Consider the following 13,444-nt stretch of genomic DNA (forward strand, 5'->3'; position numbering starts at 1 on the left):
GCCAGCTGTTATAACATGCAGTTATGTGGTTGAAACCCTGATAAATGGTTTTTTACCGCATTTCTGATATATCACATCCAGCCCATATAGGAGATATTGGAAGTTGGGCAGGTGACATGCTGTAGGGAGTACTATACAGGCTCAATGTAAGGGTGGGATGTATTTATGTACATTGATGCCCTTCAGCGGCCACCCTCCACGATGGCAGCACATATGTTCATTGCGGTGTGGTGACGGAGACCTGTACTCTGGTGTGCAGGGGGGTGTCCGTGACCTCTTTGCCACCGACATCTCCCCTCACACCAAGGACAGCTAAGCATGCTGTCCCTGGTGTTTCCTTTCTTCCTCGTAGCAGCTGGAAGGGTGGTCCGGTTGCTTTACAAGGGTGTGGAAAATGTGTTTTTGGGCCGGCGGATTTGAGTGGGGATGCGCGCTCCTGCATCATCGCCGGGAAAGCCGTTCATCTGCTGGTTATACCGTCGGTGCCGGGAAGGGGGCAAGCCGCTCAGTGTGTATGCACAGAGCGCTTTTCCCCACAGTGATCATTGACCTCATCGCTGTCCATACACGCTGGGCAAAGTGGCCCGGTGGGTATGGTCCCTGAGCTGTGCCTTAGGTTTTAGATGCATTTGTCATCTGGGTGGGTTTGACCAATTTTTCTTTTTTTTTTTCCCTAGACTTCGCTACACTTCTGTGAAAATTCATTGCGGATATAAGTGTATTTCAAATCCTCGGTTATCTTGCTACCTACATATATAGGTAAGTTAAAAAAGGGCGGTGGGCTACTTATTAGGCGGATGTGCATCCTTAGGTACTGTATATCTAGGAATTGGTAGAAGGTTGGATGGGTATGCCAGCATTTTCCCTCAATTTACCAATTGACACTTTTCTGGACATACACTATTTATGGTCCAGTGTAGATCTCAAATATTAATGTGGTCTTTGTCACTTGTCTGAAATTGTAATATGAGACCCATTTCTCTCACATGTACATATGCGCTGGCATTGTGGCGGTTGGCTGTAGAAGGGCGGCAATTTATATTAATACATTCCGCCCTACGTATAATGCTCGAGGAGCAGTAATTAAAAAAAAAAAAATTCTGTCTTTGAGTTTCTACTGCTGTGCATGTGAGCTTATTCTAATGTAAGTTACTTTTCATATCTGGAATAACTCGCTGCTATTTTTAATTTAATTCCATTTAATTTAAATTTACCTTAGATTGTGGTTTTAAAAATTTGCGTTAATAATTTTAAAATAATCCTCCATCTTTCTACGTAATAGGTGGAGATTTGCCTTTATGTGTTTGTGTTAGTCCTAGGAGGTCTGGCAATGTTTCAGCTTTGAGGAAATCATGCAATAATTTGCAAATCTCCATTTTATAGTCGTATTTCAATTTGGATAATATCCTGTTCAATGTTTTGTTTAGGAGGTACACACAACTCCCTATTACCTATGTTATTGCTAAGGTACACAGATTTTTAACAAATTACTACCTTTAAGAAAGCATGTCCAGATTGCAAACTGTATATAGTTTTAAAGTAATAGTAAATTTTGAAAAAGGTGACTGCTCTAAATATTTGTTTTAATATTGACTTATCTTAATGTAATTATTTTTTGCAATATTTTAAAGTTTTGATTGTGATCATCTAATGTGTCATGTAGATTATAGTTTGATGTTACATTTTTATTGTAATATTTGTACAGGTTTCATGAACAATGTCTGATTTGGATTCAAATTGGTCAGATACAAATCTTCAAAACTACTCGGATGATAATTCATCTGTTAGTGGATCCAAAAAACCACATAAGAAGACCAAGCGTGGACCTAAATTTTCAATATTAGAAAATGAGGCATTGATTGACGGTGTAATAAAGAATTACAAAGTTTTATTTGGTAAACCATCGGGCTTAAATGTGCCTTTTGAAAGCCGCGAGAGCACATGGCGTCAAATTGCCAAATCAGTTTCAGCAGTCAGTAAAGTAAACAGAAATGCATTTGTATGCAAAAAACGCTATTCCGACTGCAAGGTCACTGTTCGTAATAAATGTCGATGCTTAATAACCACCAAAAAAAAACTGGCGGTGGGGGACCATTGAATATAGAATTTGCCGATTGGGAGAAAAAATTAAAAAAGAAAATCATTCCATCAACTGTTGTAGGAATTCCACAAGGTGTGGACACTGAGGTTGGCTCTTCAAATCTGACAAGTAAGTTGTTTTTTTTTTTTTTTTTTTTTTTAAATATAGGTATATATATGTGGGGCTTTACTTATTTTGTATATGTAATGTTGATTTCTGTGATGGGTCCCATTGATAATAATTTGTTGTATTTTTTGTGATCAATTCACATATGCAAGGCAGCAGATCCATTTGAGCAAATATTTCCATATACATCAATATTTAAATGTTCTACGCTATTTAAAATGGATAATACATTATACAATAATTATATACTAATGTTATATATTAATTATATTATAGTATACATAATACATTAAACATCACCACTTTTTAGCCCAAATGCCGCAATGGCACTGTATAGTCAATAACATATATGGCTGTTATCGCAGTGCGCAGTTTGAGGGCCGCCGCAAAATCTATGCTGAGTTGTGCATGTGGTCTCCCTTATGCTTAACTCTATCTTCATGCCAGGTAAAGCTTAGAAGCCTGTTCTCGGTGACTCTACCTTTAGGGGGAAGGATGTCCTGCTTAATCAATAGGGGGAGGAAGGGCTTTCCTTCAGGTGTCCTGGAGTCCCATCTTGGAAATTAAGGGGTGGTTGGCGAGGTGCTGGCATTCCATTGTAGCCGCCTGCTGGCAAAAGAAGCCTATTGGCTTATATAATGTTTATCAATCTAAAGGAGGCAATACCTTAAGTTGTAGTATCAGCTTTGATACATTAGTAAATGTTTTATTTCTAGTGTTATGAAAACTTATCTAATAGATATATTTCACCATGATACCTAACTGGAAATTGGGTCCACCAAATCGGTCAAATTGTTCTAGCTATTATACGATGCAAGTTACATAAGTATCACGTGTATATCATTGATTCTGTGCATAAATTTTAGGAACCTGATCACAGAAATCGGCAGTCCATTCACTACATAAGTAACTATGGTTTAGTTCTTTTGTTGTTATCTCATAAATGTTAAAATTATTATTTATGGTAATTTACTTTTTTTTTTAATTATTACTTTGTAGAGAAAGAACGAAAAGTAAAAAGGTTGACCTATGACAGTGAGGACTCACAACAAGCACAGTCTAGTAATGTCATGGCTTCCAAAAATAGACTACCTCTTGGTAAGTATTTTTAAATATTTTTTTTTTTTATTCTATTTAGCATATATGTTATTGGTTGTAGGCTTCCACATATTAAATGTAGTTTTCTGTTACATGATCCATAATTAAAAAATTTGGTACTTTTGAAGGATCAGCCCTCCCAATTTTTAGAGTGCCATTTTGGACACCCTGATCATTTCCCCACTATCCAACAACACATGGAGTTGGATATAAACCTGTTGCAAGGGTAGTGAGCCTATGTGCCCAAAGTGTGGCGTGCGGAAACGTTCTACATTTGGTGGGATTTATCCACGGTTTTTTCTAACATTTTTTTGTAAAAATACATATTTTTTAGTAAAGATTTTTTCGGAGTTGAGTCCAGCTACTTCATGTTTTTGAGCTTCAAAAAATAGGTTAAGTATTTTATGTTGGAAAAAAGTACACTGGATAGGGAAGGTCTATAAAAATTTACAGATTTAGTTTATTGCAGTTTGCAATCCTTTTTGAAATCTCAAAATGTATTTTTTAAAGTTATACATGTATAACTGTTTTCTTTTGACATTTTTTTATAATATCACTAATTTTTTGGGTTTTTTTTAAATAATTTCCATTTTTGTTATTTTTTCAGAGAACAAGAAAAAAAGAAAAATCAAGCCAAACCGGATAATATGCGATGAGGATTCAGAACAATCTGAAACATTATCCATTTCCATGAACAATGATCCATGCGACAATCAACAAAATGTGATATTGTCAATAAATGATGACAGCTCAAGTGTTGAATCTATAATGTGTACTTCTGGACGGAAAGGTGAGGGTACTAAGAAATCTGCAAAAAATTCCAGCATCGATTCATCCATTGAAATTTCAGAAATTATAAATTCAGCAGTGGATGTTCATTTAAAACATCAGAGTAATGACACCAGTCGCTTAATTCAGGAGATGAAAGAATTTCGTGCAGATTTCAATAACTTCACCACAGAAATCTCTGCCACATTCAAATCATTAGCTGAAACATTTGATCACATTTGTATCAATATATGTGCAATTAAAGACATGCAAAAGCAACTTGTGCAATACAAATTTAAAAAGCTGGATTATCTCCTTGAAACTCATGTTGATAACATAAATGAGCAAATTAATGTGAATCAGCCTTGTGCTTCTCCTAAAAATAATGAAGATGGGCAATCCAGTTCGCCAAAAGATAATACATCTAACCGTCCTAAAAGGCAATTTAAAAGGCCTAAGTGGTTAGAAGACGTTGAAATATAAGTAGACATTTCAAGTTCAAATACTAATTTGAATCCTATCCCCATGTTTGCTGAATAGTTCTTTCAAATTTAGTCTATATTGAATTTGTTGCTTTTGAGGTTGCATTGTGCAAGTTATTTTACCCATAAAGATGCATGTGACTTTGCGGCTGATGTATCAAGGTTTAACAAGAGATAAATACAAAGGTGATAAGGAGAAATAAACATCCAGCCAATCAACACCTTACTGACTTTTTTCAAACACAGCCTGTGGTATGACAGTTAGCAGGTGATTGGCTGGGTGTTTATCTCTCCTTATCTTCCCTTGCATTTATCTCTTGGTAAAGCTTGATACATCTGCCCCTTTGTAGTTACATATGATATTTTATTGCTTACTCAGATTTTGACATTTATAAGTGTTACGCATTGTAATGTTAAATACCATTGAAAATGTCATGTTTTGCGATGTTTTCAATACTAATTTTTCAAATATTATATATATAGCAAAGGGTCGTATATATGCTGCAATATTCGTTAAAATTGTTAAATCCAACTTCTTAATGTACCGCCTCCCCTATCAACGTTTCACCAAAACCGTGCACGCGTAGTAACTCTTGAAGGAGTGGTGGTTTACTTACATCCGAACTTTTTACAAGCTCATCCAACACGCAAAATTAAGAGTTCAATTTATATGGTTAGGAAAGGTCAACATGACACGAGGCTACAATTTAACTAGCGCATTGAGCCACCCAAGGGTACGCTCGTACTTTCAAATCTATCTGCGTTACCTCAAGGGTTTTAAAGGTCTCCTTGTTCCCTCTGGCAGCTAATAATGTTAGCCAAATTTAAAGTTCTGTGGCTTGCAGCGCTACACACAATTTATATAATCATTGTAATGGCAGCGTGGATAGTGGTGATGAGATTAGATTGGAGCACGGGTACCATTGCTCCTTGAGGACTTACTGTGCACGCACGCATATGATGGATGTGGATAGAGTTGGTTTCAAATATATATAGTGGTTGCCTTTACATATGATAGGGTCCTTTTACCATATCAATGACCCTTGGTTGGATATTAAATTGAAGAACGGTTTAAATCTAATCGCGTAGGCCGCCTTGCATGTTGATGAAATTTTGGTAATTGTGTAGATTCAGCTCGCCCAATATAAAAATTGCATTGCAAGCAACGTAATGACATGTGATGCGATGTGATACAAAGGACCAGATTTTCCAAAAGGATTCAATGTTAAAATGGGCATATGGCATTTTTACATATATTAATATGAAAAAAGGGTCCCTATCTTTTCCCCACTATCACATGGAGTTTGTTATAAACCTGTGGCGAGTATACTGAGCCACCGTGTGCAAAGCGTGACGAACAAAGCGATCACCACAAGAGGACGCAGGTTCATTCTAAAAGTAACTCTGCATCCCTTTGCAGCCCTCGCATTGCTTGTTACACATTGGGCTCGGTGACTCGCTACGCTTGGCACAGGTATATATCCAACTCCATGATTAGGTAGATAGTAGCAAAATGATAATGATGCTTGTTTCTTATTGAATCCTACGTAAAAATGGACTTTGTCCATGGTAACTATGATTCCTTTTGAAAAATGGGGTCCAGGACATTGCAGCCCTAAAGTATTGCCATGCAATGTCTACATTGGGCATGCAGAATCTGCACTAGTACAAAAATTTTATATAAAACTTCATTAGATCAAAAAATCTCTTGGCAATTAATAAATAAATGCAAAAAATATTCATTGTTATTAAGCTTTCAAATGCCTTATATTACTTGTATGTTTTTGCAACATTTTCATGGTATATTGCCACCGCGAAACTGTTCCCGTTACATTGTTTTACAAATAGTGCATTTATATACTTTTATTTTAAAGGAATGCTTTCAAGTGTAATCTTAATTTTTACATTGTGATTGCTATCACATGGTCTATTGCATATGTATTAAAGAAATATATATTAGAAACAAATTAAAATAAAAAAAAAAAATTAAACATTATGTAAAAAAAAAATGGGTTCAATGTGTTAAACAAATTCAATACAATATTTTATCAGAACCCAGTGTTTTTAAATTTTAATTTAAAAAATGTATTATCTACTGGGTTGTGATGAAATATTGCATTGATGGATTTTACCACTTTGTACCCTTTTTTTTCTGTTATGCATGGAGTTGCATATAGTGTTCATTCTAGCACCCGCTATATTTGAAAACCAAAGCAGTTCCTCCTCCCTGCCTGGGGTGTCGCTATCTGCTGTAGTGCCTCTAGCAGTGGGGGCTGTTTATCAGCACGGATATGCAACCCAGACCTGTGCTAGAAACACCACAGCAGACAGTGACACCCCAGGCAGGGAGGAGGAACTGCAGGGGTCTTAAATTATGGCGGGTGCTAGAATGAACACTAGCATATAAAGCAGACAAAATGTAATTGTCATAATTCTTAAAGAAGTATTAGGTTGGTGCTGATGTGCATTACATTTTTTAATGGAATAAATGTTTTCTTTAATTATGTAATGTAATATTGTTGCCTACCAATACAAATAATATATGTTTTTATAAGAGATGTACTTCGTTTCCAAACAAATTGCCATACAGTGCATTTCAAAGTTTTTAAAAGACAATTGCTTTAAATACATATGCAATGGACTATTGAATGCATAGCTATATTTCTAGTTTAGCGTGTTCAGTAACTATATTGTAAGTACAGTTGTGTAAGCCTTACCTTCAAACTTGTACTGGTTATTCTCATTATTTCATTTTTTGTTTTTTTAAGTACCATTTTTTTTATGAATAGATTTGTACACATATATTGAGGTCAAATATATTGCATACAAAGCTGATGACAGATATATTTTTAAGAAGTTTCAAGAAGTGCTTCTTTATTGAAACTGCAGATGTTTCTATGTTTGTTAGGTATATTTTCACATTACATTGATGTTAAAATGTATTAATATTTTTGGTACCTCTTGTTTATCACGGCTCCCATCGCATGCCATCCCATTCCTTTTTTACTGGCATGAGATGACATGTGTTGGGATGAGATTTGGCTATTTGTTAGTCATGTCTTTGAGAAAATCACATTCAATAACATGCATTTGGTTACATGCGATTGGATGTGATTTTGCACAGTAAAGCATCCAAATGCATGTAGTCATGTTTGAATGCCACCAAATGTCATATTTCATAGGAAGCCACCCACATTTTCAACGACAATCCGAAGCATTGCGACCACTGCGGTACGCGTCGTACGACCAATTCTTACCCCCACTATCAATGTTGGCGTGAAGTTGAGAATATAGTGTGGCCAACACAGTGAGGCACCGAGCTCCAAGCGTGGCGAGCACAAGCAGTTTTCTAGGCCCAAAGTGTTGCGAGCGTAGCGAGAGTTGTTGAGGACACCTGTGAAGCCCGCAAGGCTACGCGGTTATCTGTACAGGTATCCTCACGCTTTTGGCGCGATATCTCACTGCGCTCGCCTCACATTATATTCTCAACTCCACGCTGACGTCGATAGTGGGGGCATGTAAAGGTCGTATGACATGTAACATGGCCCATCGTGGCCTGGCTGTGGTCGCCACGCTTTGCTTTGTCGTTAATAGTGGGGGTGACTCTCAATGAAAAATGGCATTAGATAGCATTTATTATTATTCACATGCATTTCAGTGAGAAATCACATCCAATGTGATTGCATGTGATGCGACCATATGCGTTTGGTATCCAATCAATATCGTGGAAGCTGTGATATTGTAAAAGTACCATATTTTTTAAAATGTATGTTCATTATTAATACAGTGAGAAAACTTCAAATAAAACTAAATATTAGTAAATGTTAAATATTCAATAAAAATTGAATAAATGTTGGAATTTTGGTTATATTTGTATTGAATTATTTATTTATAGTTTCACAACAGATTAAACAATGGTAAGTGGAGGTTGAAATTTGCAACATATAACATATAGTTCTTGAAAATTTTGTAACATTTAGTTAAATATGTCAGAAATCAGCTTTGAACGAATAACTTTGCCCTTTGCAGTTACAAGTTTATTTACAGTAGGCCTAAAGGAGCAATCATCCTCTGGTTGTAATTTCCACTCTTTGACATTTACATTAAATTTCAAGCAGATATTGTGTAAAATGCAGCACACAGTAAACATTCGGCAAATTTTGTCAGCTGAATACATTAGAGAACCGCCAGTTTTCGATAAACAACGGAATCTACTTTTTAAAATTCCAAAAGCCCGTTCAATAACTCCTCGTGTTAATGCATGTGATTTGTTGTATTTTTTTCCCGCTATCCCTTTAGGGTGTGAAACAGGGGTAAGTAACCAAGGACGGCAACCGTATCCGGAATCACCTGTCAAATGTAAATGTTAGAAAATTTCCACTCATAATTTGCAATACAAAACAACTTGAGATACTATAATTACTCTGTTACAGTAGTACATTAATTCATGAGATTAATAAGTCTATTGGTACATTTTTCCTAAAACGGCGGCTACAAATAAAATCTTGTGCCGTCGTGTGTTAAAAATGAAGTTGGTCGCGTCTGGCCCATAACTAATGGGCCGAGACGCGTTCGAAATTGCCGCGGCAACCCAGCGATTCCCCCATTGGAATCAATGTTAAATGAGTTCCCATTCATTTCTAAGGAGATATTGGTCTGGTCGCAAGCAGCGATATCTCCATAGGAATTAATGGGAACGCATGTAACATTGGTCGCGACCCATAGGAAACAATGGGTTTGTAACTTTTTTTGATCAAAGTATATATGTAATATGTCAAATTAATCGCATGTACCCCACAAAAAAGGATAAATGTCTCCCCTGTCCCCCCCATGTCTCCCTTCATTGTCAACGCCACCCCCAGTATCCACGTGTTACCGGAGCGTACGAGCGCAGAGAGCCTGCGAGAGGCGGCGGTACGTGTTCTACAAATAATTTCATGAGGCCACTATCCACGTTGGCGTGAAGTTGAGAATATAAAGTGTGGCGAGCGCAGCGACCCACTGAGCCTGAAGCGTGGCGAGCGCACGCGGACACCTTCACAGGTATGCGCGTCCCCTTGCAGGCTTCACATGTGTCTGTCTCCCCTTGCGGGGCTCGCTATGCTCACCTACCTTTGGTGCCTCGCTGCGCTCGCCACACTTTATATTCTCAACTCCATGCCAACGTGGATAGTGGCCTCATGAAATTATTCGTAAGAAGCGTACTGGCGCCCCTCGTGGGCTTGCTATGCTCCTACGCTTCGGGTCCACGTGGATAATGGGGGTGGCGTTGACACTGAAGGGAGACATGGGGGGGACAGGTGGGACATTTATCCTTATGTGGGGGGTACAGGCGAATAATTTGACATATTACAGGCATAGTTTGATTAAATAAAGTTAAAAACCCATTGTTTCCTATTTGAAAAACGCAGGAATAGGCGAACTCGCACGATCGCAGGCCGTTATTAACGGTCGCGACTCCCGCAATTCCGGCGATTTTTTTTTTTGATAAACACCCACAAAAAACCTTGTAAAATACAGAAAATCGGTCAGTCACATACTATAAAATAATTTATGCAACCTACCCGCGATTGCCGCCGTTCTAGGACACCAGTACCAGATTATTTAAAGTAATAACCAAAATCATCAAAAATGAAATAGTAACGTAGGGTATGCCCATATGTAGATGATGACATCATATAGAGGCCACTTATCTTTCATAACGCAAAATATATTATAATATTGTTCATGGATCTAACAATATATACCATGATTAGATGTGTTGGCCAGGGGGTGGTAATAATCATATTGCATCAAATTTTAATTGTTTTGTATATATTTGTAAATAAGCCCAATAAGATTACTACTATTTCATAAATATTTCATTTAAAAATTATTTTATGAAAAAAAAATCTATGTAAAATTTTCAACTTATTTAAAAGTAATGTAGATATATTTTTATAAAGTTTTCATTTATGGTAGTCAATCTCAAATATTTAAATTTTAAGTTTTTTAAGTCACAGGTCAACTTGTTGGACAATTTTATCTTATTTAAAAATTTACAAACTCAAAATCGGACATCAATTAAATATATACTTTCTGAGTACTGTAAACTCACCAAGTAGCCACCCATCAGGAAAATCCTCATTTTCAAATTTTAAAAACAAATTTGAATTTTATAAAATATGAGAGTCGTGTGCTGATCCTGGGAATGCAGCATATACATTTAAAAATTTGGTGCTAGAATCGCATACTGCTTGAAAATTCATCGAATGAAAATTTTTTCTATTCCTAGACGCCTCTTCTAAATCATGAGATGGACAAAACTGAATGTGTGTGCAATCTAATGCACCTACAACGTTAGGAAACTTGGCTATTTTGTAGAATCCTTGCTTAAGATTAATCCAACCTTCAGCAGTGTTAGGGAAAGAGATATAATCAGATGTGTGCTTTAGGATAGCAGATAGAACTTTGTCAAAAAAGCGACTAAATGTTGACTGGCTAATACCTCCAACTTCTGAAACTGTACTTTGTATCGATCCAGTGGCTAAAAAATGTAGAGTTGCGAGTAATTTGGATAAACCGGTAATTGCAAAGCTTCTTTTGGTTTTTGGGTCTATGTCTTTCCGTATTTTATTGTACAATTCTAGAATGGCTACACTTGGCAATCGATATAATTTCATTATTGACGATTCACGTCTTCCAAGTAGAGTTCTTCTTTGTTTGAATATTCTTTGACGTCGCTTTAGATACCTTGGGTTATTTCTTTTTTTAAAATACTGTTTAATTGTTTTTGTCTGATTCCTAGCCATAAATATTCTTAAAACAAGATGCATGATTTTCAATGTAAAATCCATCTATATGATAGAAATGACATGCATGTAAAAACACCATAATAAATTACCTTAATCAAATATGATCTTAGATAACTAAAAATTTAAAGAAAACTTAGATATAAAGTTGCGTTTTCTGTAATGACAACCGAAAAAAAAGAAATTGTAGGAGTATTATAAGCTTGATTTTTCTCACCCATTATATGTTATCAATACATTTTACCATACAGTAGCCCATTGTTGTAACAAAACTTCTTTTCAAAAAGGCTCATATACATTAGGTGGGAGTTGACTTTTCCAAAAAGTTGGATAATGTATGAGAGCTACCCCAGCTGCTCCCATGGAGATGTGGCAATTAATAAACAAGTTTTTTCATGGGATAAATCTCAACCTATTCAGCCCATGTTAAATCCTGGGGTGCTGCAGCTGGTGCGTGGTCTTGCCTATGGTCTCTGGGGTGCATGGTACGGGGTTCTCCAGAAACACTGCGATGGACAGCGGCAGCAATGTTCAGCACAAATAAATAGAAATGTCATTCGCTAATTGGCTAGGAAAGTGAGCATTCTCAACCAAACAGCAACCTTGCTGCTGATTATCTGGGAGCACCCTCTCCCTCAACCAACCAGCGGCCAGGCTATGATTTCAATTGTTTTAAACACTTAAGCCGCTGACCAGAATAGTTTTTAAGGTGCCACATGGACTCTGCAATGCCTTTCAAAGTTATGTTGTTGGATGTGCAACAGGTCTGACTACCCTACAAAGATATGATGAGCATGGGACCGAGGATCCAATGTGAGGGCGCCCATACACAAGTCGATTTTTATCCTATTTTGAGTTGATTCTTCCAAATTTTCTCAAATAGGGCCAAAATCAGCTACTGCATATGAGACATAAATCATCACGCCTTTATCAAAACCCATCAATGGCCCATCGATCTGTCTTCTTTATCATCCTGAATGGAATGCATTGACCTTGAAAGGTAATACACCTTCCCCGAAGGTGCACTTCACAATATGCACTTTTGGTCCAATTTTGGACAAATCCTCAGTTTCTGTGCAAAATTTCTCCAAAAAACGCATAGTAAATGGGTGTCCGCAGTTCCAATGTGATGACCCACAATTGACTTCTGAGTCGGCTTTTTTGACCTGCTACATGGACAACCACCCAAGTTTAGACTGGAGTGCAGGGTCACTGCAACTCGATAAGTATTGCAAAAGTCTACAACACAATTGTACAACACAATCCAAATCCAGGTCCGGCCACTGATTGGCTGCAGGAGAGAGCGCACCCAGCCAATGAATGGCAAGGTCGTTGTAAGTTTGAGAGCGCTCCCTTTCTCAGCCAAACATTACCTGAAATAAAATTTGAATTGTGTTCAATAATGCCACAAGTGTTTATTGAGCCCTTGTAAATTTATTTGTTGTTTAAAGAGATATATACTATAAATTCACATTTAGCTGCAAATATTGGTTGAAAAATAGGTCCATTTTAAATTTAACAATACATAATTGCTATTTTTCTAATATCTAAATGCCAAGAGCAAGATGTAATAAACTGAAAATGGTAAAACCCCAGTTTAAGTACATTTTCAAATGTAACAAAATATACACTGCAACATAGTTGGAGATATCCTATACAGGTTACGGATCCATATAGAATCCAATGGCCTTATTTCCATCATCTCTGACGCAAACCCGCTGCCTTAGACAAACACCCCCCCCCCTTACCTTCCTCCATGGTCCACCTCGACCCTGGAAGGTAGACTCCCTCCTAATTCCAGTGAAGCAGCCAGACCATCCTTTCAGCTGCAGGGGAAAGGAGGAAGCATCGGACACAGCCTGCTTATTTGTCCCTGGTGTGAGGGGATGAGGGGAGACACCAGCGGCAAGTAGGTTGCATGAACCCCCCTGCACACCACAGTACTGGTACCGTGGTAGGTCTCCATAAACACACCGCCATGACAGAGGTTTGTTGCCACAAATGCGCTGCCATCACAGCCGTCACCCTGAGAAGGGCAGCAAATGGTGGCGTTGTATTAATATACATCGTAGACCTTCGCAGTTGTAATGCCACAATGC

The 13,444-nt window shown here is 37.4% G+C and overlaps 1 protein-coding gene and 1 long non-coding RNA gene across 2 annotated transcripts in view; one reads left to right on the forward strand and one right to left on the reverse strand.

The window, feature by feature from the left end:
• Nucleotides 1-675: 675 nt before the first annotated feature.
• Nucleotides 676-4,697, forward strand: LOC146036568 (uncharacterized). The gene is made up of 4 exons (XM_083160530.1): nt 676-759; nt 1,706-2,209; nt 3,206-3,304; nt 3,912-4,697. The coding sequence occupies exons 2-4, from the start codon at nt 2,047-2,049 to the stop codon at nt 4,553-4,555; spliced, it is 906 nt and encodes a 301-aa protein (XP_083016656.1). The 5' UTR covers nt 676-759; nt 1,706-2,046; the 3' UTR covers nt 4,556-4,697.
• Nucleotides 4,698-8,476: 3,779 nt separating this feature from the next.
• The window catches only part of LOC146035407 (uncharacterized), a 39,355-nt gene continuing 34,387 nt past the window's right edge, over nt 8,477-13,444 (reverse strand). Inside the window, exon 4 of the long non-coding RNA XR_014460635.1 lies at nt 8,477-8,904. This is a non-coding gene — a long non-coding RNA (uncharacterized LOC146035407). The remainder of the gene's footprint in view (nt 8,905-13,444) is intronic.

This window comes from Crinia signifera, chromosome 9 (genome assembly GCF_055691185.1).
Source record: "Crinia signifera chromosome 9, ASM5569118v1, whole genome shotgun sequence".
NCBI classification, from domain to species: Eukaryota; Metazoa; Chordata; class Amphibia; order Anura; family Myobatrachidae; genus Crinia; species Crinia signifera.